The sequence below is a fragment of the Lampetra planeri genome, chromosome 49 (assembly GCF_965212315.1).
Source record: "Lampetra planeri chromosome 49, kcLamPlan1.2.h2, whole genome shotgun sequence".
Classification (NCBI taxonomy): domain Eukaryota; kingdom Metazoa; phylum Chordata; class Hyperoartia; order Petromyzontiformes; family Petromyzontidae; genus Lampetra; species Lampetra planeri.
In genome coordinates, this window is record NC_136155.1 from 6,381,240 (window position 1) to 6,408,273 (window position 27,034).

At 44.4% G+C, this 27,034-nt stretch overlaps 1 protein-coding gene across 1 annotated transcript in view; it reads left to right on the plus strand.

The window, feature by feature from the left end:
* The first annotated feature begins 2,229 nt into the window (after nucleotides 1-2,229).
* Nucleotides 2,230-27,034, plus strand: part of LOC144733914 (regulator of G-protein signaling 8-like) — a 163,853-nt gene continuing 139,048 nt past the window's right edge. Inside the window, exons 1-4 of the mRNA XM_078615921.1 lie at nucleotides 2,230-2,680; nucleotides 20,297-20,347; nucleotides 23,583-23,641; nucleotides 24,497-24,591. Coding sequence (XP_078472047.1) covers nucleotides 2,545-2,680; nucleotides 20,297-20,347; nucleotides 23,583-23,641; nucleotides 24,497-24,591 — 341 coding nt within the window. The 5' untranslated portion in view covers nucleotides 2,230-2,544. The remainder of the gene's footprint in view (nucleotides 2,681-20,296; nucleotides 20,348-23,582; nucleotides 23,642-24,496; nucleotides 24,592-27,034) is intronic.

Consider the following 27,034-nt stretch of genomic DNA (forward strand, 5'->3'; position numbering starts at 1 on the left):
TTAGTTTTAAAACCCAAAGTTTGTATTGCACATCTTTTCTCATTACCAGAGACCACATTTTGAATGAATGTGAAACTCGGTACCTGCATGATGTGGCAATTCCAACTGCGGGACTTTGAAAGTGTGGCTCATCGCTTCCCCCCTTGGTTGACCTTTACCCACCAGGTTCACCGAGCTAGAGAATCTGGTCGGCTGAGGAGTAAGACCTTGTGGCCGCATCGGAGCGACCGTTACTGTTGACACTCGGGGATAGGAAGGGAGCTTGCTTCGTGGATCTTTGCCAGGAGAGGCCCGATGAGTTGGCAACAGAAGGTGAATGCTGCAAAGGAACGAATGCTCCCACACTAGATGTGACTTGACCGACCGCACATCAGATAATCTGTGGATGGGATAATATACTTTGCACAGTGCACGGGCCTGATAAATGATGGACATTGTAAGGTAATTCTCAGTGGGAATGTCACAAGGACAGGAGATGAATTCTGCTGATAGATGCCACATACAATTGGTTAAGAAATTGGTAGGATGCTGTAGGACAGATTTATAGTCGGAGCATAGATCAATGATTTTTTAGCACACGATCATTATTGGCAAGCATGTGTTTAGACTGTGGAAGCAAACTGCTGAGTTGCTAAACTTTCCAGAGTGTCTAGATTTTAATAGCTTCCGACACCACATTACACATTGCTCCCTGTATACGTTTATTTGATCGCATTACTGTATACGTTTCGCCAAATTATGCGACTTTAAGATTTCGGAACCAATAATATGTGATATCAGATTGTCGGAGAATTAATCTGCAATGCATAGCGTTCCAACATTTCCACAGTACCATATCATGTTCCGTTGGTTTACAGCGTCATTTGAAGCAGGCTGTGCCTATAAAGGGCTATTGTTGTGCACAGCTTGAAGGTTGTGACAAAACCTGCAGCTGCCCTTATCTCTCTAGATTGAGTAATCGCATGGAGTCTCGTGTGCCATTTACACACAGAATCGGTGAGTGTGGTGAGTTGGACCTAAGGTCAGTCGGGATGTACATCAGGAGCGGAGTGACCCTAACTCCTCATCCCACGTCATTTGTAATGGAATCTTGTTCGTGTCTCAGACCGGCAGTATCACTCATCACATAGCTGCGGTCTGTGGCAGAGCGGGATTTGCCGACTGACTGGATGTCTATTCAGCAGAGCGAGCCCATTGTACGCGCCCTCGTCAGACGCGGGGGCCAAAAGGGGTCTTTAACAACAAGCGAAAATAAATGCGGGTATCTCAAAGGTTGCTATGCTCAATGTGAAACTATGTAGGCACTGCGGGTAAATGCCACAAAGGCAATAATGAGAAAAGACGGAGAAAACCCTCAATGGCACATGGAGTTCGTTTTTTTTAATTCTTGTGATTTCTAGGATTTTGATGTGAAACGTGAAACCTGGCCATAATGTGGCACCGCGTTTATGCAGCGAGTGTCGTTTCAACAGCTTGTCCTGAGACCACCTATCTGCTTAGCCACTTCTTTTCAGAAATGAAAGTCAATATTTACCCCCCCCCGTTCCACCCACAAACATGTTTAGGGGCCATCCACTTAGTACGTACGCATGGAGGGGGGTTAACCCAAATGCGTACGCTTGCGTATGGGGGGTCTACTGACAATGTACGCATAGGAAACGGGGGGGGGGGGTGAAGCTTTGATAATAATTTGTCTACATCGGCCTTCAAATGAGTTAGATAGTCCGTCGGTGGACTTTCGGTTTGCTTCAACACGTTCATATTATTCAACCTTGTTCGTTTCTGCGTGGATTAAATATCGGCCGTTCTATAGGATTCGGGCGGGGGGGGGGGGGTAAAAAGTCCGCGTGCGTCCAGGGAGGGGGGTAGAGCTTCAAGTTTTGACAGCTTTTTGCGTACCTACTCAACGGATGGCCCCTTTCCTCCATATGTTTTTTTGGGTTAATTCGCACGAACACTTGGCCTAATTCTGTTCCGTAGCTGCCGCTGTCACCGCGCTGTCCCGGCCACGCTGTTTAAAAAAAAGAGAGATGAATGAACGGGCAGGAGGAGTCCCCATCCAATCCAGAGCCTCGGTTTAATCACCTTTTTGCCGTTGATCCTCCCCTGAAAAGGCGAAATGGGAGGTGGCTTTCCTTTTGCGCTGTTCAAAAAAAAACCTGGGAGGCGGACCCAAGGTGTGAGAGAGAGAGAAGGGGGCTGTTTTCTTCTCGTCCGTGGGAACGGCACGTCACGGCTGCTAGGGGCAGTGATGTTTGCCAAGTTATGGTGATGAAGAAGAAGGGGGGGAGGAGGGTTGCGCGTTGGACATCACCAAACCTCGCTCGCCGTTTGGGGGGTTGCGTGCCACATGGAGCTCGCTTCTCCCACCCACCTCCCCCCTCGTCGGCTAGACCCTAGGCTCTAACATTTAACGCAACGCCGACGAACAGACAGAGACAGAGACGTTTCGCGCACCGAACAGCTGATATCACGACAGCCGGCAACTTAGTGAGCAGTGTAAGCAGCAGTGGCAAAGGGAGTGGGGGGAGAAGTGGTTCTGAGATGGAAAACGAAGCTGTGTTGAAATCGGCTTCTGCTTACTGCCAACTGCCAAAGGATTACTGCACGGTGAGACGCGTTTCTCTCTACAGCCGACTGTCGGACTTCACGGACTGCAGCTTCTACCTGACCACGTTTGGTACGTGTGGGGGTACGTGGGGTGTGGGGGTACGTGGGGGGTGGGGTGTTGCGTCCGCGCGTGAACGTTTTAGAGTTTAGCCACACGAAACCCCGGCTTCGGGAGCCGAGTTCGATTCCCGCTCACGGTCAAACACACCGCACCGCCTGGAGGTCGCACGGACTGTGCTCCTGGTGTCGTCGGCTAGGTCAACTCGGCCTCAACATGGGTTGCCCGGTGCGGTGTGTCGTACAGACGTCGCCACCGGGGAGACAAAGGCGGCCGTGGCGGGGTGCTGGCCACACACACCTCCCCCCCCCACCAATCGTGTGCCGTGCCGGCCTTTATAGGTTTCTCGTTGACAGCAACTTGCTTCCAACAGTCTGTTGCAGGACATACGGGGAGGGGATCTTTGTCCGCGTTCCAAGCACGTGCACTTGGAACTGCACCGCGCCTGCCATCGAGGTTGACACTCTGCGTTGCTTTTGAATCGAGTTTAGTTGAGCAGACGGATTGACGTACATCTGATCAACGCGAATGTTCAATGTTTAACAAGTAGGTTTTCGAGATCAATATCATCCATTATATCGTTTTTTGGGGGGAGGGGGCGGAGTTAGATCGCGTAAATGTGTCGTTAAACCTGGCTGTCCGCCTGATGAAGCTGGTTGTAATTACTGGCGAAACGTCGTACTCAGATTATAATTGTTGTGGATTTGCTCTCCAACACACCGGTGTGCTGCACTAGAGTCGTAACAAATTGTCATGTTCTGTTGACGTGAAAAACCTTACTAGTTGGCTGTGTCGGGTGGTGGCGGGTTTAACGACACATTAATATTTACGCGCTCTAACCCAAACAAACTATATTACGAACGTTTAATGTCATCATTTACACAGCCGACTCTTCCTCTCTTTAATATGGTTAATACATTGCAATGGTTACTGTTATGTGTTAATCTAAAATGTTTCTGGTTTGGCAATATTAGTCCACTTCGTGTTCGTCTTATTGGCAAGCTTTAACTTTCTTAACGTGTCTTTTCTATGCCCATCGCTTCTTCAGCTTGTACAGTACTAAAATACAGAGTCTATGCATCTGTACTTACTTTCCCGATGCAATGCCTCGCCTAGCGATACCGAATCTCGCCTGCTCATAAATGATTTAGTTGACGAACCGATAATCTATTTGGTGTGTACGGCACGGTATCTTATTACGTGCATGACCCATCGTGCATCGAACAATAGTGCATCTCATGAGTTGAATGCCTCCCCTTAACAGTCTGCAGTGTTTTAATGGACCATTGTGCACTAATTGGTTGGGAAATATCAATGCGTTTTTTCAACAAATACTCATATCTCATTTAAATGGAATGTTACTGAAATGTAAAGTTATATCTAAACTTTACACAGCTTGTTTTGCCTTTATATTGTAATGTGCAGATGTATTTCCTGTATTGCTTGATTATTGAATCATGTAGGTAGTGGTATTTGACCTTTTATCACCAATATGTAGTGTATGTTGTATACCAGGTCAGCTGCGATATCGTCACCAAGTGCGCTCTCATCTGGGCCATCAATAAAATTATCGACCTATACTGTGGCTAAACAAGTTGTTTATATGACTAAGCATACTCTTCGTAGATAATTACCGTACAGCAGCAAACCCCTTACCATGAATTCACATCTCCCAACATCGTTCAATAATAAGATGAGCGAATACAGCCGTGGCTTCAAAGAAGCCCAATATTATTATGTTACGGTGATTTTCTTCGTGTCTCGTTCTGAAAGAAAGAAAGAAAAACACCTTTCGAGTGCTCCCTCTTTGGAACACATTTGTTGAATATAAATGTGTCATTCCGAACACAATTGTACTGTATAGCTCCATATGTAATGGGCCCCAATTCAACCGTTCGCTGTCTCTTTCATGTGGCGCGTGCTTTTGGTGGGGTCATTCAGGGTTGTCACAAAACTCTCAACAGCTCAACTATTGTTTTGTCATTTTCGTTTGTGCTCATAAATGGTCATTCATTACGACCGTTTGTCAATCCACTGCTGGATGATCAATGCCTCTCCACGCCATGTCAGACCACACTTCACTATTGGTGGTCAGTGTAGGGTTCTAAAGAGAGGGCCTAGGAAAGAGTTACGGCATTAACATATCACTCCACTGATGTTGGCTCTGGTCGGAAATTGAACTTGTGTCGCCAGGTTTGTCCGTGTAGCGCTCTGACCACTGTGCCGTGAACGACTGCCCAATCGGATCATTCAACGGCGATCTGAAACAAATCTACGCGGCTGCCCCTGAAGCAGTGAAATGGATGTCAAATCTCGACACCAATTTGTAATCTGCTGCAATCCGCAAAAATGGCATACGAAAGAAGAAGAAGGCCGCTGTGCCACCACTCCACGCTTGTTTTTTGAAGGGTGGTTTAAAACAATATTTCGTGAAAACGTATATTTAAGGAATAAAATGTCTTATACTGTACATTATTGTGTTCTTGGCCATTCGAAATACTGTCCCAATCTCTTCAAAGCCATTCCTTTAAATTATTTGAAGAAAAATATTGACATTGTGTCTTACATGAGTACTATTATTATGATGCTTGTTTAACCAGGAGAGCCACGCTTAGTATGGGGACTATTTCAGGAAGGTCCTACCAAGTTTTTTTTGCAGTTGGGACCAATGGCTGATATGTACAGATCCAATTAAATAATTAGCAGGTAATTTCTCAAATGTTTCACCATCATGCCGGCACACAATGGCCTATTCTTGCGAAGGACACTTCGTGATCTGTAATGTTCACTGTGTAGCCGACGGCGCGTATTGTTGCAGTTAATACACCCGCAGTATTAACCAGGGCGACCCGCTGGCTTCGAACCGTGATGCAAGTGGCGAACGCACTACGCTCGGCCTTGTGTGTGTGTGCATGTCTTTGTGTACCTAGTCTGGCACAAACGCTGCGGTGATGTCACCGGCACTCAGCGGCGAATGGCGGCTGCTGTTGTCGCACCAGCTGTACCTTTGCTAATATTTCAGTAAAAAAATATCTATGATGTATGCTTTAGTTTGCTTCTGTGTTCTAAATCAGTAAATGAATAATTCATCACTGTAATGCAATATTTCAGATTAGCACGTGATGATAAATCTTAAGTTGGGAAGTCTACATTCATTTGCGTCTCCTTCCCCTTGATATGATTTATCTTCTCCAGGCTACGTCTCGCACAGTTGGACACGGACCGTATTTCGTGCCCTTGCGCTATTCTGACTTATTTTAAAATGGCATATCATCATAGCAATTAAATTAAGCCCTATTGTGTCATGTTTAAAAATAATAAAGAAACCCCCCTCCCACCCACCCCTTTGCAGGGGAATGCATTTTCTTTCCCAATTACAGAATTGCAGAATTATTTGTCTCACCACAATTGCTGGCTGACGCCAAATTCAGAACCATTTAATTGAGTTGTCGGTAATTGGTTCGGATGGTTTCACTTGACGGTGCTAAATTGTCTTCGTGCCTTTGATGTGTGCTGTGCAGTGTTTGCCCATAATCTCAGATTGACTGTGACTTGCCGTGCGGGTCGTTTAGTATTCACAATGTAGGTGCCCGCGAGGATTTTAACGTGAAATTCACGACCCATTATGTGTTGGTTATGCTTAATTGACAATCGCAGTTATTGAACGCAAATGCAAATAAAGAACCAATGTCTTTCGATTTAAAGCTTTCGTAACTGCAGGGAATCATCTTCTTGGTTCTTTCGGTAAAGTCACGTAGAATGGAAATAATAAAATAATAAAAATAAAACATAATAAAATCATTCTCACGACGTTTCGGCCACAACGCAAGCAGCCGTCCTCAGGTGAAGAACAGGTCTGACATTCAAAGAACCAAGAAGATGAACCAATGTCTGTTGAAAAACCTGTACGGCAAAATCATTTCCAAATTCTATTTAGAGTTTTAATTAAAGACCGAGGGTGGCTGTCAGAACATTGGCACAGGGCTATGCATTAACGATGTCAAGTACTTTCCTGCTAAAGTGTGCAAAGAGGCGGTGCTTATCTCCCATTCACAGCCCTGAGCCTGTGGTGGAAATTCCACATTCCCAAGGCGGAGGCAAGTGTATCCATAGGACAACCTGATCTTGTCTCCCCTTCCAAGTGGCAACACTAATTTTTATTGACACTGGAGGGATGGTGGTTCTCAGTTAACCCCCAACCAGGATGTGAACTCGCAGCTCTCCGATCGCGAGCCGCTCGCTCTGCCACTGAGCCACCTGGCCGGACACTGACATTCGTAAATAAATAAAATTAAATGTTCCAAAACTGTGCTTGGCACAGGGAATGCTTTTAATCATAACTTGGTGAAGTATAATTATCAAACAACCCCCATATGACCTACACGACGTGGTAGAGGGAGGGGGACCCTTTTATCCAGCAGCGGATTGTCATTATTTATATCATTATTATTATTTCAAGCAAAAAAAGCACAAAGTGGCCTGGATAGCAAAGTTAAAGCATTGCCATACAACACAGATTAGTGCCGGTGCTTGCACGCCACAGCAGCAGAGTTGCGCAAACGCATCGAGGATTTACTGCTTGAACACGTGCGGGCAGCATACATTGCGTATAGCTGCGCACGTGGTCACGACTGGGGGTGGTTGGGCAGGGGCTCAGCGTGTGACACAGCAGCCGGAATTGCGTGACAATTTGTGTTGCGCATAATGTGCGGCGATAATGGTTAAAGGAATAACAAAAAAAGTGTTTGCTTTCTGCCATAAAAACCTGCTTGCAATGTCCGTGAGCCTTCACGTGTGTGCGCAGGAGACGGCTTTTACGTGTTTACTTATTTATTTTATTCTCACAAAAAACGTCCTCCCTTCATGGCCGAGCGAATTGCATTTCCTGCCGGGCTTGTCACCTCGGCAATGGCCGGGTTCAATTTGCTTTTGCTTTGAAACTCGCCGTCTCGTGCAATTCCGCGAGCCGCCCACCGCGGTCTTCCTCGTGAGTGGCCACAACCAACGACGAGGGCCTTCCAAGCAGTGGCAGTGATGCTCGCTCGCCATCGCGCACGCCCCGTGGGTTTCATGGGGATGAAGTTCCGTCGGTGGTTTCACCGCACGCGGGCCCTGGGTAATCCCTGGCAGCCAATGATGAATGCCCTCTTAATGGTGTTCCGTCTGCCCAAATGGAACATTGCTGCACAACAAAACGTTTAGAGCAATTACAATTAGTGTCGTCTGTATGTATGTTGGACTTTTTTCGCACCGTACGTAGCCAACCGTGCTAATCGGAGGTGCGGCATGTGTCCCAACTTCTTTAGGGACACCCCCTCCATTCACCCTCTCCGAAAATTACATCTCTCCACGTCTCTCTGCAACTCATCGTTATACTGTAGTGTAGGAAGGAAGCGTTAGCATAGTGGTTAACACTCTGCGCAATTCACTGCCACGGCTAACATCAGTGGTTATTATATAAACAGGTCCTGTCCCCCCCCACCCCTACTTCAACTCAGCCTTAAATGAGTCCCTGTGTGCGGTGTGTAAACATCAGCGCTGGGGAGACAAAGGTGACTGGGCGTGGTGCTGGCCACTCCGGCAAAATCATTTCACGGCTGTTCGTGAACACCACTCGCCAAAGAGCCTGTGTGTGCCACACGGAGGTCTTTGTTTTGGTCTCTTAGTGTCTCGTTCTGTGTCTGTCTCTAGGGTCGATCCTTCCCCTCTATTTGCACACACGGCTCTGCTTGGTGTTGAGACATCCCTCCGCATACTGCTGTGACGCCCCACTCCCGCTCGCTAATCATCCTGGATCGGTTGACTTTAGCTGGTGTTGCAACTGAAGTCGTCTCGTCTGTTTATTTAAGTTAAGCGCAGCTGGTTCATCCGGAGCAGGCTGCTGATAAACGTGCATCTCCTCGTTTAGAAAGACTTTCAATTAACTAGAGAGTTGCCCCACCTGTCTGGGATATATAGAGAAGACACTTGGATCCAAGTCAAATCCTTCCCCACCCATGGTCAGCAGTAAGGAATAGAAAGTAATCCTTAAGAACAAAGTCACACAGTGTTTCAGGAATAGTAAATACGGATTGGCTTTTTATAAAAACACAAGCATTCAATTAGGTCTGTGTGATTTTTAAAATGAGCATCATCCACAAAGCTTGATTTATACTGTATGTATATTAAGTTGTTCGGTCTAATAGCCAAACATTGGCATTTCGAATCAATCGTAATCTGCAGGTCGTGAAGCAAAGGGAAAAAAACGATTTAACGCCTGTGTAAATATAAAGTGAACAGAGTATTACTAAACACAGCCTGCCAAGCTTGTATTGCTGCATTTAAAGCATTTGGCACGTTTGTGAATTTTAATTATAAACCTGAGAAAAAATGGTATTGTAATTCTTAATTGTACTCATACGAGCACTGTGCAATGCGTATACCACGAGCAAGAATGTCCACTGATTGCCCTGTGGACATGTTTACATTTTGACAATACCGCCGTCATCAGTGCTTTATCCGCTGCTGAATGAAGGCTTCCTCATGCCAATCACCGTCCCTTACGGTGCTGCGATGCCAGAATCCAGCTCCTGCACATAAGGGGCCGTCCATAAATGACGTCACGCGATTTTGGACGATTTTTGACCCCCCCCCCCCTCGTCACACGGCGTCACAAAAAGTCAGACCCTCAAATATGACGTCACAAAGCTCTGCCTCCCCCCCCCCCCCAAAACCATATTTCCATTTTGAAAATAAAACATGCTTCAAATCGCTTTAAACTAGTGTCATTGTAGTGCGTATTTAATGTGGCGCTGCACTCTGATGTTTCAGGAGAAAACATTTATTTAAAAAGTCTATTTAATTAAGTAGAAGGTGTTGTCTATATTTATTTAAAGTTGCGCATTTTGATGTAACGTCACATTTCTCAAATCCCCTCGTCATACATCGTCACAAATGTCTGACCCCCCCCCCCTGCCCAAGGTGCGTGACGTCATTTATGGACGGCCCCTAAACCGATGTCACCAGCTCCCTCTCGGTGGGGGTCACCCTCTCGTTTCATTACCACTTCATCAGCAGCCGTGTCCAAGCCCACTTTGGATGCGTCTCTTAATTGAAATATCTTCCTCGTCCGCGCGTGTTGGTTTTTTGTTGTTGTGTTTCTGCCTCGGAACAATCATCGCCTGCCATTTTCTATTTGCTGTTGGATGAAGGATTCCCTATGGGGCCGTCCATAAATGACGTCACGCACCTAGGGGGTGGGGGCGGTCAGACATTTGTGACGATGTGTGACGAGGGAGGGGGGTTTGGGAAATGTGACGTCACATCAAAATGCGCAACTTTAGATGAATATAGAAAACACGTTCTACTTAATTAAATAGACTTTTTAAAATAAATGTTTTCTCCTACAACATCAGAGTGCAGCGCCACATTAAATACACACTACAATGACAATAGTTTAAAGCGATTTCAAGCATGTTTTATTTTTTGGGGGGGGGGGGGGGGGAGAAAGCTTTGTGACGTCATACTTGAGGGGGGGGGGTTGACTTTTTGTGACGCCGTGTGACGAAAGGGGGGGGGTAAAAAATCGCCCAAAATCGCGTGACGTCATTTATGGACGGCCCCTATGCTGTCACCACCCCGCATGATTCTGCGCAATCTGATCTAACAACGTGTCCTATCCAATTCCGCACCCTTGTCTTGTTAACTCGATTTACATTTGTTTCACGATTAATGTCTTCATATTTCTGCCCGTCACAATTATATACGATCGCTGTACCGAGTGGGATGCTGCTGCCATGCTGGTCATGGTTCGCACGCAAGAGTTGCAATCCACAGATCGCCGGTTTTTATCACCCGGCTCTGCAGGTGTCTTAAATCCCCCTACCTCTGTCAATGTATGTATGTTGAACTTTTTTCGCACCGTACGTAGCTAATCGGAGGTGCAGAGGAAGGACAACAAACTGAAACAAAAAAAAGCAGTTCTAAAGAAATTAGCTTTCGCTGTAGATTTAAAAGTTCATAACTCCAGTGGCTTCCTAATGTTTGAAGAAAGAGCGTTTCAGACGGCCGCAGAAGCACACGATTGGGTTACAACCACAATTAGTCGATCGGCAAGTTGCAGATGCTGCGGTGTAGTGTTGGTAATTCTACCCCTTCCAAGACATCTGGTCAGCATGGAAGAGAAGCTAAACATTTGTTTTTACTTGATACAGCAAGCGTGCTGTGACGGTTCCACCTGAAGACGGAAGCTTGTGTTGCCTCCGAAACGTCGTGATTTTTTTAAATTTTACTTTTATTAATTTTAATTTTTTACCTACGTGACTTTACCGAAAAAAACCTAAGAATATTGTTTTAAAGGGCCCTCTATGGCTCCCTCTCGTGGAGGCACTTCCACCACCAATGACATGTGTTAGGTATTTCAGGGGCTCCACTGCGTCCGTATTGTGAGTAAACATCTTTTTTTTTTATATACGTGAATCCTATAATTGACGGGTGGCGAATCCTTACCTCCCGCCTCCCCCAGTTCAGCTTGGAGGAAAAAAAATCTCGCTTTTGTGTATGGCGGAGCTCTCAAGTCTCACGCAGTCCGGCTTGTTTGTCGGACACTCACAACGACCGCGCATAATCCCGTGCATTTCCGGAGCCTTGCCAATAGGTACTTAACGAATAACGAAGGCACGGATTTCCACGTCTTGAAAACGTGTTTAACAAGCACCACCACCCCCCTTTCCCAGCTGGAGGCTGTTTAAGGACATTCTGACACATTACCAGTCTTGCCGGTTTTCTTTTAGAACATGTATTTTTTTCTATCCCCAGTTTTATTCTAAATGTGCTATTGGCATTCGTGTCACGGAATCAGATGCAGGGATGTTCTGTTCGAAAACTCCCCCCCCCCCGGCAGTCGTGCATCATCCCGTGTTCGAGAATAGTCTTTGGAAGTTTCTAGAACTTTTGTTGAGATCCGCTTCGGTTGCCTTACATCCACCCAATGTAGTGGCACACACATCTCATTATCCCTGCTAAGCAGATGTGTGGCAGTACAGTACGCGCATATAAACTAAAAACTAAACTGTTTATTTTACCAGGTAAGGCCCACTGAGCTATATAGCTCTTTTTCAGAATCGACCTGGCCACACCTGATAGCTGAATGAAGTGGTTTGCGTGGAAATGTATAGCTGCCAAATACTCTAGAACGCGTGATGTTGATTCTAAATGTGGGGGGAAAAACCGGAAGAACCGCAGAAAAACCCACGTGACAACGCGTCAAGGTCAGGATCGAACCCACTACCTCCTGTATACCAGGCGAGGTAGTTAACATCTCGCCACAGTGGCTCCCATATATGGTAGAATTCTTGCTATATCTGTGGTGATGTGGGGGAGGAAAGTCGCGAACTGTCTTTACGTATCCTCGGAAAATATTGCGAATATTGGGAAGGATTTGCCAAGTGGCTCCTCTTATCCATCGAAAAATCTGATAGATACAAAGCCTCTCAGAAATAATATGCAGCAAAAAACTATGGATAATCGTGTGTAATTGTGGATTAAATGTGTTTGTGCAATCCCTACAGCTTCTGCAGGTAATATGATTGCAGCTGAGAGGAGTTTGTGTGTGTTTTAAGTCTTGGGGCGTACTAGTTCATTATTTACTGACTGCTCTGAGACCAATTTTTGCGCTTGGGAACCCAGTTTCACCACGGGTAACTGAAACCCACCATTTGAACCCACGATCTCAGCAGTGCCACCTTCGGGCTCTGGCAAGGCCACTGAGTTACCTGACTGCCACCAGTTTTCCAATCCAGCAATGTTTTTACAGCTGAAAAAAAAGTGTTGTTAATTTAGATTATTTCTAGATTTGAAGTTTTCGTCACTGCAAGGATTCATACTCTTTGTTTTTTTCGGTAAAGTCACGTAGGTAAAAAATTTAAATAAATTAAATCACGACGTTTCAGAAGCAAAACAAGCCTCCGTCATCAGGTGTAACCGCTCCAGTAAAATTTCTGTTGCAATTTGTGACTTTACCGAAAAAACAAAAGAGTAATTTAGATTATCATAATCATAACGGCCTTTTATTTATCCAAGAGGACCTCACTGAATCTCAAGACTGTTTTCTGTATGGGAGTCCTGCTTTGGAATGTTTTGGCCAATTCAATCAATGCGTGATTGACAGGTAGGATGAAACTGGAGCACCTGGAGAAAATGGAATCATACGAGGGAGGAATAATCAAGGCTTGGCACAAATAGATTCGAGAATCGATCGCATTGCTGGCATCTAAAAACTATCCTACTAAACTATTTTTTATTTTACCTGATAAGACCCACTGAGCTATAAAGCTCTTTTGCAGAAGCTCCCTGTCCACAAATGATAGCTAAACGAAGTGGCTTATTACGTGGAAATGTGTCGCAGCCAAAACCATAAATGTATGTTTCCAAATTAGGAGGCAAAAACCGGAGGGACCCAGAGAAAAATCCACACAACCACAGGGAGAACATGCAAACTCCAAATATACAAGCGTCAGGGTTGGGATCGAACCCACGGCCTCCTGTATACCAGGCGAGGCAGTTAACATCACGACCAGCTACACCCTATTGCCAGGAAGTCTTCCATCAAATTACTAAACAAGCTCACACCTCCTTACATATCCTCATCTGACGAGACTGGGCACACTCAGGATGACGTGCACGTAGGCAATGTTGTCTCAATCACGTGAAAGGTAGTTTGTTTGAACCCTTGACAATAATGTTGCACAAGTGTGTTCAGAATACTTATACTGTACAAAATTCTGCGCCCCTCACTCTTGTTGCTAGTTTAACCACAGAGTGCCGAGGTCATTCTAAAGACTTTAAAGCATGAACGTGCAAGTCTCTGTTTCAAAATTTGGCAGACTGGTGTTATCTGACGTAATATTATGAATGCGAGCCGTTTATTTTTTTTTACAAAAATCGTCCTATGGTAGAGGTGTGTCTCTGTGCTGCCAGCATTAAATATTATAAGAGTGATTTTAGTTTGTTTTAGTTTTCTTTTAGTTTCTGTGTTAAGGGGTTGCATCGGGGGATGATGAGGAAGAGACAGGAATGAAATATACAAATGTAGACCTTAATAGAGTCCATAATACAGTTTTTTTTGGGTTAGATCGCGTAAATATATAAAAGTGTCGTTAAACCCGCCACCGCCCGACACAGCCAATTATTAAGGTTTGTTACGTAAACAGAGAACGTGCCAATTCGTCACTAGTACAGCACACCAGTGTGAATGAGAGCCAAGCCACAACATTTACAACAACACACCAGTGTGCTGTACTAGTGACGAATTGGCCACGTTCTGTTTACGTGACAAACATTACTAATTGGTTGTGTCGGGTGGTGGCGGGTTTAACGACACATTTATATTTATATACGTGATCTAACCCAAAATACTGTATTATGGATGATATTGGTTGTGAAAGCCTACGTGTTAAACCATAATAGAGTTTTTTTTGGATTAGATCGCGTGAATATAAATGTGTCGTTAAACCCGCCACCACCCAACACAGCCAATTGGTAAGGTTTGTCAAGTTAAAAAAAAAAGCCAATTCGTTACTAGTGTAATATGAGAATATATCCGGCTCACTGACATATCACAACTTGTCATGGTGATTGGCTCTGTCGGTCCTGGTTTACAGCCAATGGGGGGAAGCCTGGGCGCATGGCCCTGACGTGATGGTAGGGTGACAGCTATAGAGATTGGTTCTGCTGGCTTTGGCCTCAGCCAATGGGGAGATGAGTCAGGGGCGTGGTCCCGGGAGCTGACGAGGGAGCCTGGAAGATTCGACGCAGGCTAACGAGGATTGGCTGAAGCGTACCACGTGACCCGGGTATTGAATAGGGGTAGAGACGAACGACACGTGGTCAGAACGGGAACGAACGGAGGAAGGAGCCACGCGAGAGCGGGGCTCCGAGTTGCCACGCGGCAGTGCGTCTCTCTCGGTCTATCTGTCCCTTCGCGTTGTCTATCAGCAGCGTGAAGTAGATGTAACACAAAGTGAATTAAAGACGGATTCCAGAAGTCGTCTCAAAGAGTTTTATTACACTAGTACAGCACACTGGTGTGTTGGAGAATAAACCCACAGCATTTACCATTCGAGTACGACGTTTCTTCAGTAATTACAACGAGCATCACCAGGCGACATGCAGATTGTACTGGTCGTGAAAGCCTACGTGGTAAACTGACACGTGGACGCTCACAACCGTGCTGTGTCGCCCTCCATGCTTTCTTGTCGTACCACGGGGGTGTTTGTCGGCATGATACCCGATGATGTTTCACTTCCATGAGCTGGGAGCTTCTTCGGGGAGTGAATTAAACAATTGAGTCACTCCCTTAATTAAATAGTGTTGCCTTCATCTGGTTTCCCCTTGTATGCACGTGTGATGAGCTTTGTCCCGGGCCCTCTGCTTACCTCCCAGATGAAGCAAAACAGCATTTGCCCGCCTCCATCACAGAGATTTGAGCCGATCAGCATCAAGAACCAGCAAGAACAGCAGCATCAGTCAACGCAATGTGTAATCACAGGCAAAAGTGAGCCGCTCAATTCGTTTCCTGAAGAAGCTCTTGGCACGTGGAGTGACACGGAATGGAAGAATGCGAAGTACAACCCGAAAACACATCGGAGAGCCGCATGGCACGACTGTTAAAACCTTGCGTTCAAAAAATTGTGTTACAAGATTGGGAACATATTCTTGGTTCTTTCGGTGATTGCTTGTGTTGTAATCGAAACGTCATGAGAATTTTATTGTTTTATTGTTATTATTTTATTATTTCCCTTGTACGTGACTTTACCGAAAGAACCAAGAATATGAATCCCTGCAGTCACGAAAGCTTTAAATCGAAAGATTGGGAACGTTTAACACGTTGGCTTTCGCGACCAGTATCATCCATAATAGAGGTTTCGCCTTCACCAGCACACACGCTGACCGGCGTGACGAATTGGCCACGTTCTATTGACGTGACAACCCTTACTAGTTGGCTGTGTCGAGTGGTGGCGGGTTTAACGACACATTTATATATTTACGCGATCTAACCCCAAAAAAACCTCTTATGGAAGTTTGAGAACACCGAATTATACGTAGTGCAACATCGTAGCCCCAGAACCCCCAACATTCAGTTCAGCTCCAAAGTGTAATGGTCCAACTCTTTACAGACATTACCACTTAACCCTGAGCAGCAAGGTTATCAACAGGAATGTGCATAAAGGGGGTTTTAAGTATAGCTTGACTGTTATTAATTGTGATTTCCCAATGGGAGAGTACAGGTTTGACATGGAGAATGTTTCGAAAATTCTTGATGTGTGGGGGCCCACCGCTGGCTATGGTAACTCTTGTTGGGACGTGCCTCTGTGTGTTTCCAATGTGACCACGTGTGTGTTAACGTGCTTGCGAAAAAACCAAGGTATTTCTGGTAATTATGGCGTTGGCGTATCGTCACACGCTCGACACGTAAAAGCCGTCGCTTGGAATGTACCCGATCTCAAATCGGATCTCCAAAAGCTATGTGGGCTTGAGCGAATGTGCGGTTGAGAGAAAGCCATGCATAACAGATGCTACAGGCTGCTGTATGACTACATCCGTGGTCAACAGAATGCAGTGGTGATTCTCATAAGTTGACGGTGGAATGGTGGAACAGTGGTTAGCGCACTGCGCTACGCACGCAATGACCTGAGTTCGATTCCCTGCAACGGCTAACATCAGAGGCCAGTGATATCCGAACCATCCTTTGCTCACTTTCACCATCGCCCCCAGTAGTGACCAGCTTGGCATGGTGAGACACTCGTGATAGTTTGTTACCATCTTTTATTTTTAAACAAGGCAATGAAAAGGTTTGCACGAGTTTAACGTTACAGTTTTTTTTTTACGCTCTTATTTTTGCGTCAGGATAATACTTGATGAGTTGCATCAATGCCGTATCTGGAATCAATGTTGCGTGAAAAAAAAGTGCGATTGCAAACGTCAGCCATTTCATGTCATCAGCGCATTTTAAAAAATAATCTCATTTTAAAGCTATTTTCCATATAAAGGCCCCTATGAAATACATGTTATGTTTTAAGGCAGTGTTCGTGAAAACTATGGTAAGTTTCATGTTTTATCTCGTATGTGTTGTCGTACATTGCCCCACATATTTGCCTGATGTCTTCAATTCGCAAGACTTTTCTCAACCCACAACTAAATAAAATACGAACGAGAAGAGAGCTTCAACATTTCTAAAACTCCATGAAGACGGAACACGCCCACCGCAGAGATTAGCTGTGCTTGTGTGCAGCAGCGAGATGGATCGTTGCAATGCGAGACCGCGAGGAATGGTGACAACCTAGGGAGATCTTCATCCAGCATGGGATTGTGATGCCCCTTGTGGTTTGGCATCATGTCTGATATTGAACTCCCTCCACGTGATGGGAGCCTGATTAGGGCCACAAGACGCAGGGACTGGAGAAGCACCGTTACCTGTGAACGAGGGTAATTGCTCAAACCGTCGCATATTATTCCATATTTTTTCGCCGAAGGCCACGGTGTTATTGACGAATGTGTGGGGAGTTTTTTTTTTTATGCGTGCCTGTGCACCACTGCCAATGAAGAATCGCCAATTAATCTGCTTGCCTTCAGTCACGGTCCTCGTCACACGCAACTTTTGCCGTGTGTTTCCGATTGTGTACCACTGATAGACGTCTCCCATCCTCTTTTTTTTGTATGCGATGTTGCTGTGCAAGGCCTTCTGTCTTGCTCGCGTTCATGCTGAGCCCGACTTTGAAGCCTCTCTTTATTCGGTATTTCGAGCTCATTCTGCCGTTCATTTCCATTTGAGGGTCTGGCGAAGACTTTGTGGTCTTGTTCTTAGCATACTGAGTGTATAGATTGAACGTCCTCGCAGCTCTTACCTTCATTCTCATGACGGCCGTAGAATGTGAAGGTGCAGCCCTGCAATTGCTTGCTCATGCCACTGCTGGTGGAACCCTCCACTATCAAATGTATTTGTCCGACACTTTGATGCTGGCCAGACATCTTGGAAGAGGTAGGAGTGCCCACTCTATACCCCACCACAGGCTAACTGCCGGTTCGCTATTAATAATGCTGGGTGGACAGAGACGGCGGGGGAATTCAAGAAACATGCGCATTATTCCAACCGCCCTGGCTGGGAGATGGAATCGATCCGGCGATCCACGGATTGCAAGTCCAGCCTGTTAAACCGCGGCAGCGTGATGTATCTTACGTCGCGCTCCTACTCAAATCCTTCCCTTCCACCCTCGTGCCACGCTCGCATTAATTTCAAAAAGTCAACCTCGCCAGCTGTGAGTTTCTTTGGGTCGGAGAAAGGCTCAGCGTGTGGCGGGGCGTGGAGCTTTGTCCCCGCATGGGTCGCTTGACACGGATGACCTCGCCATCAATGGGCAGCGCTTTTATTTCAGCAGCCGCCTCCACCACCACCCCTTAACAAACACACACACACACTTTGCCAGTGCGGCTATTAGCCCACGAGCGAGGAGATGTTATCTCCGTTGCCTGGTACGCAGGAGGTCGGTGGTTCTATCCTGACCATGATAATGCCGATGCACTCTAAAGCTCTTTTTCACAACTGTCCAGTAGGACATCTGTAGTAGTGTTACTGGGAAGCCGCCTGTTATCTCTCTCTCTGTCTTCCTCATGGTGGTCACATAGATGTTTTTCCGGGTTTTCCAACTTTTCCCTCCACTCAAGGATCATATATGGCAATGAGGCTGCGCTGTTTGCCTGCCTTACTATTCACTAACGCCCTGCAGGCCAATACTCTTAATAATTAATGGACATGTGAGTGATGCTCAACACTCTACCCTCTTAATGTGCTGATACTATATGTAACATGTACACTACTTTAAAAATGTTGGTGTTTTTACATTGATGGCTGTTCCATTGAAAAGACAACGATGGCTGACTAGATCAATCCTGACTGTGCAATGCTTTCGACACACTTAAGTGCATGCATATATCTTTGAGCAACCCTACATAGACACGGGCTCTGAATGCGAGTATATATCTCTGAGCAAGTTTATACAGCAAGGCCGTAGCCATGGAGTCAACATTTGTGGGGACCCAAATCTTCCAGGGGGTCCCGGGGCCCCCCCCCCCCCCCCAGAAAAAAAAATCTAAATTTGAAAACGAATTTCCTGCCTAAAATATGTAAACATTAACTAACACATGGGATTTACTTTTTTTTTTACAATAATGTCTAATAGTTTCTTGTATTACATTGCTCTGCTTTTTTCTTTTTCACCTTTTTCTTGTTTCATTGTATGTAATAGCAGAGATTAGGGATTTATAAAGTACAACCATAACCACAATAATATAAACATAAATCTATTTTAGAGCAATATATTGGGGGGGGGGGACATTTTGAGCATATTTGAAAATTGGGGGGGATGTGTCTGCCCTCAATATATATTATAATTACAGCCTTGCTATACAGACACAGACTCTGGAGTGTCTGTATATATCTATGAATAACTCTATACAGACAAACATGCTCTCTCTATAAGTGTGTGTGTGTCGGGCTGCGCCCCCACTTTATTGAAACTGGTGGAAGAAATCCTATGGAAAAAAATGACAAATGAATAAATACACTTTGGTTCTTTCGGTAAAGTCACGTAGGTAGAAAAATAATAGATCACGACGTTTCGATCACAACACAAGCAATCGTCATCAGGTGGGACAACCACAGCAAGAAAAAACTGCCACCTGATGACTATTGCTTGTGTTGCGATCGAAACGTCCGTAATCTATTATTTTTTCTACCTACGCGACTTTACCGAAAGAACCAAAGAGGATTCCTGCAGTCACGAAAGCTTCAAATCAAGTTAATAAGTGTTGTTTGTAATCTACTTCGTAAGAAATTGTGCTCTCCCGCCTGTGAGTCGATTTGTCAGTCACAACACTTGGGAAGATTTTGTGGTACAGAGCCAAGTTGGGGAAGAATCTGACTGGAAAAAAACAGAGACCAATGGTTTTAGCGATGAGTTATGCAACACATTTGACCTTTGACTCGTGTAAAAAAAAAAATTGCAATGCAAATCGTAGAGAATTTTCATCACCATCTATGTTCTATCTACTGCTGGATGAAGGCCGCTTCAAGTTGCCACCATCCCTCATGGCCTCACATTGCAACAATGCATCTCGCTGGTGCCCATGAGCTGATGTGATGGCTCCATCTTCGCAATGATCATCCTCTTGGCGGCGTTCCCTCGTTGCTGAGTTTCGTAAATGTTTAAACTCTCTTCGCATTCCTGAGTCATACGTTTTTTTGGGAATAGTTTTGGAAATTTAAGACATCAGGGAAATGTGTGGGATAAACTCAAATACCATGGGCGTTTTACACCAATACTGTACATGAAAATACAAAATAAATAAAACATCAAATTTCTCTTATGCACTGCCTTTAAATGTAAAACATTTATATTTTATGTTGGCCTCTACTCTGGGAAAGAGCCATTGTACAAAAATTCCGGCAGATATTTTTTTATGTAATAAGGCAATGTTAACACGGAATATCGTAAGTATATATGTTTAATTGTGCTTGTGTCCTACTGCTAATACAATTGCTTTGCTTTGTTTTTGTTAATAATATACGGTTCGTAATTGGTGTTTGCCTTTCAGGGCAGCTGAAACTGTCCATCGACAGACACGCCGATGGAGTCGGGGTACACGGTAAGCATTCATCTTCTAGAACTCATTCATTTACAATGTCAAGTGTTGCCCTGCAGTAGGCTGACCCTGCAGAATCCCTGTGCAGGCTCACTTCATCAATGCTTCGTCCTCCAAGTGCTCTGCATTATAAGCTATCGTTGCGCATGATGTTCAGCAAATATGTTCAGGAGCTAAAATTCCAATGTCGAGTTCTGCTAGCCACAACAAAATGGGATTCAGCCGAGGGAAATATTGCGTAGTTTTGACATTCCCATACCTTCTAGATATGAAGCTTTCGTGACTGCAAGGATTCATACTCTTTTGTTTTTTTCGGTAAAGTCACGTAGTTTAAAAGACAACAAATAAATTAAATCACGACGTTTCGGAGGCAACACAAGCTTCCGTCTTCAGGTGAAACCGTCACAGCAAAATTGCTGTATCAAACCTTGATACCGTCACAGCAAAATTGCGGTATCAAACCTTGATACAGCAATTTTGCTGTGACGGTTTCACCTGAAGACGGAAGCTTGTGTTGCCTCCGAAACGTCGTGATTTAATTTATTTGTTTTCTTTTAACCTACGTGACTTTACCGAAAAAAACAAAGAGTATTCCCATACCTGTCAACCCATACGGTTTACCCGAATTCTTGTACAGGGAAATTTAGTAAAGAATATTTGTGTATTTGTTTTTGTGTTTCTCGCTTGTGATGGGACTTTGTTGGGTGAACGTTGAGATGTATAAGGGCAAGGGGTCTGTAATAAGTTACGGCTCTGATAAGGGGTTGACAGGTATGTATTCCTCCTCCGTTGAAGGAGCACAGGCTACAGTGGATTACAGTATGGTCCATAGTTTGGCTTGCATGACCACGATCGTACTACTGTGGCTTGGCTGCTCTGCATGTCATGATGGGATAATTGTTTAAATTGTGGGCTGCGCATTTACGAAACCAAAACATTTGGCTTTTAATATGTCCCATATGTAATTGTTTCCTCAACCTTCACAATATTCTGTGCTCATAATTAATTTCAAATGTTGTGTGCGCTTAAATATGCTTGCTTTCCATAGGCTGCGAATCTAGAGTATCATCTTAGCCAGAACCTCTTGTTAACAATTATTGCGAGATCCTCAAATTTCATTACATTGGGTGATTGTATTTTAAATTCAAATGGTATATGAACCCACAATCATTGTTTGTATTCGAAGAACAGATTATACATTTTTCGTGAGTTTTAGTAATTGGTGTTCAACAAAGAGCTGACTCGCATGTTTTGTTCAGCCACGACTTTACATTTTATTACGTAAAAATGTAATATTGATTTAAAGTCTGGATGGGAGTTTTCCATTAGAAAAGTTTTTGGACTTGGACTTTTGTTTAATTCATCGGTGCTTTTAACATTGGCCCTGTTTGCTGCGCTGATAAAACACACCGCACTCTGTGGCCCTTCGAATCTGTTATCCTGCCAACAAAATCAAATGGTGGCACTTGAAAACTCCTGAAAATGCAACCTGACCTATAAATGGAATCACAACTTTTATCTTTTACCGCAATTTGGAGCATATTGCACAACGGTAAAAAAATCACTTGGGCATGTAAAATCACCATCGATTTAATGCACAATACCAATTTTAATTAACTCCTGAATGTGTGTCCAGTGTTTCAATGCGTCATTAATTTTCACCTGCTGTACGTATGCATGTTGAACTTTTATCGTACCGTACGTAGCCAACCCTGCGAATCGGAGGTGCGAAAAAAAGTGTCAACAAACAATCAATTGTTGACTGTTGATTTATTGTAAGCTGCTGCCCAAGCTATGAATCGCCCATTCTAGTCTTGAGTTTTGTTTATCCATTGTTACCGTAGTTATCATCCATCCGGAATTGACCCACTGACAACCGCCCTGTGTAAGTCAACAGTAGAGCTCGTAGAATAACTAACCGTGCCATAGAAATGTTGAATTTCCTCCAATTGCTTGGGACTGCCAATAGAGCTGAGCACTGCCTCAGTGGTTATTTAAGAAGTGAGGTTCTCTAACGTAACTTTATATTATTATTGGTTTTATTATCGTAATTCTTAAATTGGAGTCCCGTTTAAGTTTGAGCACAAGACACATAACCCTGGGTTTTAACTAAATTTTCCATGCCAGTTGTGTGTGCTTCTTGTTTTTCAACTCATGTTGGCCATGAATTTAGGTTGCAGCTGAATTTTCTGGGTCCATCTGGAATAGTGGGCTGGCCTGGATTCCTCACATTTGAGAGGACATACATCACCAACCTTGTCAACCGCAGATGTTGCAGATGGTTGCTTTTAATTTAACAGTTTAATTTAACATTGAATAAATAACATTACATTCTTGTCAGCAGCCCAATCTCTACATGTGATTCTGATTAAGTGTTGCTTTGAAGTGTTTCTTGGAAAGACTTACCCATCTCGCGTGACAACTCAAGTCCTGTCACTCGAGCAATCGTGGAAACTCCACTTGTATTTATTTACTTAATTATAGAACTCAAGTTGCCCTTTAACTGAAGTTCTGGGAGGAATTGGTCCAACGCAGGCCAGCTCACGTCAAATTGGGTCACGTGCCCCATGGAAACTTGGTAATGTTTTTCCCAGTTGCCTTGGATGGCTCTGGGCCATGAAGATCCTTGGCTTCAGTCACTGAGCCAGAGCCACTGAGAGAGATGCTGCGTTTTCACGGCCACCGGCAAGATTCGATTTCGTGACGCGGGTTCATAGGCTCAGCCATTGTTACCCCTGTGGCCCTATTTGCTAAGCTCGTCAAAAAGCATAAACCATCACGTAAATTCCAGTCATCCTCGCAGCGGCGTTTGGCTAGCCATCGATGTGCTTCTGCGGCCGTCTGGAACGCTGTTCCTGGAGCTTCGCACTTTTAAATTTATATTGGAAAATGTATTTCTTTAGAACTGCTTTTTGTGTTTAGTTTGTCCTTCCCATACACCTCCGATTAGCACGGTTGGCTACGTATAGTGCGAAAGAAGTTCAACATACATACGTACAACCGTGCTAATCGGAGGTGCGGGGGAAAGGACAACAAAAAGTACCTGGAAGACATAGAATTTCCAGGGCAGCTGCCTCAATAAGAGGATAACATTGGAAAAATGAGGACAGGTGGTAACCGTAATGCACACATGCAGGCATGGTGACTGGTGGGCCTAGAGCTGGACATCCCTGCAGAGACGACGTGAAAAAACACAAATCTTTTGTTGACACTTCACTGTTCTCTAACTCTCTTTCAGTCATGGAAGCCAACGGTCTTATGGGTAGAGAATTCAAGTCATGTGACTCGTGTGTCAAGGTAAGTTATTGAATGTTTTAGTCCAATCTACAATTTCTTTGGCTGCTTAAACAAATAAATTAAACCGTAAATAAGTGAAGCAATAGTTACTTCATCTGCTTAGTAGAAAAATAAATCAGTGGTCGTAAATCATATGCACGTGGAATGTTTAAATTGTTCCCAAAATGTTCTACTTAATCACAACAGTAGCGTTACAATGGGGTCTCTTTAAATACTCATTTTTAGAATTTGTTTTCCAGTTATATTTAGTTTACCATTTCCTGCCCTCGTGATGTTTTTGTACCTATGTCTGCAAATAACTGAGAGAATTAAAAACCTTTGGGGAAATACAGTAAAAAAAATGCATTTGTGCAAAGTATTAATTTCTTATCTGCATGTGTTGCTGGATTTTGTTTTGTAATCCACTTCCCTCTCTTCGCTGCCGTCCAAAATAAAGACAAAGCTCCCCCGTATAGCCTTAACATACGGTTGGAGCAAGTGCTGTTAGCGAGCGCCTATGAAGGCCGCCACTGCACACGAGGGGGTGGGTGGCCTGCACCACGCCTGGCCACCTTTGTCTCCCTAGTGACGATGTTTAGACACCGCACCAGGTACTCATTTGAGACTGAGTCAACCTAGGGAATGCCCAGAACCAGTTCAAATAATCGTCACTGGGTGTTGGTCGTGAGCAGGAATCCAACTTGGGTCGGCGCGTTCGTTGCGCAGCGCACTAACCGCTACACTACCGCCGTCCAAAACACACGCACACACACATGCACTTTCACACACATTCTCCACACACCGATATAAAAAGAAAACACAACACACACTCGTGCACACTCATGCAAATCGCGTTGCTAACTCTCACGTTCTCAGCTGGTTCTGGCACCTGATCCGGATCGCAAAACGAGACGAAAGACCAAGACCGTCGCCGAGTGTCGCAATCCCGTGTACCATGAGTACTTCTCCTTGTGAGTACCACGTTCACGTACTCGGCGCCTTCCGTGTGCTTGTGATACGTCGGTCGCGACAACCATTGCACCGCATGGCGACAGCGCCTGCGTTTTTGAATGTCTCCCATTCGCGAACTTGTACAATGTGCAGTTTTGTTTCGCGTGGGAGTTGTGAACGATGGGTGTAACACGCGATGCTTCAGTGTGGGAATTTATTTTTATTCTGAATATCAGAATATTATTTGTATTCTCTCATTGCAATATTTAACAATACTATTTTACAGACCTTGGTCCATCTGCTGCTGGATGAAGGCCTTCTCATGCCACGTCAGAATGGGGGTTGTTTGGTTCATGTTTCACCACGCTGGCGCGTGCAAGTTGGTAAAGATGAGGGGTCCTGGACCGGTTAAAATTTCATTTGCTGCCGGCGTAAGCCATGGCCAGGAATCAAACTCAGGTTGGCAGTTTCATTTTACAGTGTGCAAACCACTGCGCTCCTCACTCCCACACTGTAGTTTCACTGGTGGTATAATTTGTCGCATTTTAAGGTCCGACACGGTAGTTCATTTGCCCAAACATCAGCAACAATTTGAATGGAATGAATCAGACTTGAGACGGCTTATCGTCCTTTCGGATACTTATTGATGATGCGTGTCAAATAAACCACAAAAGAGGGATTGAGACGTGGGTGAAATTGAAGGACAATAGCTCCGGTTGAGACATGGGCTGCCACTTAACTTCCCAGCCAGCACATCCGAATAAAGGCCATTCCAAAGTAACACTGACTAATTTTTACGTGTGTTTGTCCACATTAGTTTAATTGCCCTGCATTTATCACCAACATCCACAGCGACCCTTGAGTAATTTTATATTGATCGAAAAATGTAACCGATACAAGCCTGTGTTTTCTTGTTTCTTTCAAACTGCTGTCGATTGAAGGATTTTACGAAGTAACTTTACAAAAGGGTTTCCCAGTGTTTCATGAATCGTTGTTTGATGCATAGTAAAGGGCACACATTTGGCTTCGTAGCAGCCGAATGAAGAAAAAAACCCACCACAAATTTGAATATATTTATATTCTTGGTTCTTTTGATAAAGTCACGTAGAATGGAAATAATAAAATAAAAGAATATTAATATTTTTGTTTGTTTAATATTTATATTATTTTATTATTTCCCTTCTACGTGACTTTACCGAAAGAACCAAGAACATGAATCCCTGCAGTCACGAAAGCTTTAAATCAAAATTGAATATATTTGTTTCTATATCGACCACGTGTTCACGAATTTGGAGGTGGGAGAGTGATGATTATATGTTTGGCTTGAGGGCATCATCAGAGGCAGATTTATAGATTTTGTGTTGTCCTCTGAGCCGCCAGGTTTGTAGCTAGAGATATTATTGCCGATGCTTAGCGTTTTTCTGCAGAGTTCACCGCTTGACGCCACTTGTCGGACGATCTCTCCGACTGAATCGATTGCGTGAAATGTACAGTGTGCGGCAACAAACGTGCCTCTCCGGTCACGTGAATGTGGCCATGCAGACAAAACCATAACGGACAGCGGAAGCGAATGCCTTTCTCATAGAAAAGAAACGTTTACCCTTGCTGCTATCCAAACAAGAGACGAACAAACCTTGCACGCTTTGACAACTTGGACACACTCCGTGTAATGGTTTTAAGTCATTGGTTACTTTTATGAACGCAGCCGAATGTCATTTGTGCAAATAGAGATTACGTAAATGCAGGGGGTGGGGAAATACCTCCCTTGAAATTGTAATTGTGATTTTTCTAAATATATATTTGCGTATGACATCCCCTGATAATGCATTTTATCATTAGGTGATGTCGTTGCATTGTCAAAAATAACAATAAAATTGCAATAAATTAATTAAATAGCCCTTTGTCAATCCACTGTGGATGAAGATCTCCCCATGCCGTTTTGGTTGTGGCAACCGTTTGACCATACTTCACCACCCTGGTCAGCTGGTTTAGGGCTCCGATGACGTGAGCCATGGTCAGGAATCGAGCTCAGGTCGCTGGGCTCATAGCACAGTGTGCCAGCCACTGCCCCGAACAGGAAAACAATTAAATACATAAAAGGTACAAAATCTAATTTCGGACAAAAAAAAAACCGACAAACGCGAAAAAGAATGTGATTTGAGAAAGAAATTAAGTTTTTCAAATTTAATTAAACCTATTCGGTCTCATTGTGTTAAATCACAGCACATTTTTTTTAAACGAAAAGCCTACACGCATTAAAATAAAACCCCACCGGTTTTTAGTTTTCATAGGGCTGTGTTTTGTTGGGTTTTTTTTTACGGTTGCAAAGCACCGGGTGTATAGCAGGGGAGGAAGGGCCCCAGGAACGAGATCTGTGCGTGCATTTAATTGAAAGCTTTGTCAGCTTTGTGCCACTAGCTCTGGCAGGCCTCCGTTGGGTCGGCTGCTCCACAGTGTCAAGGG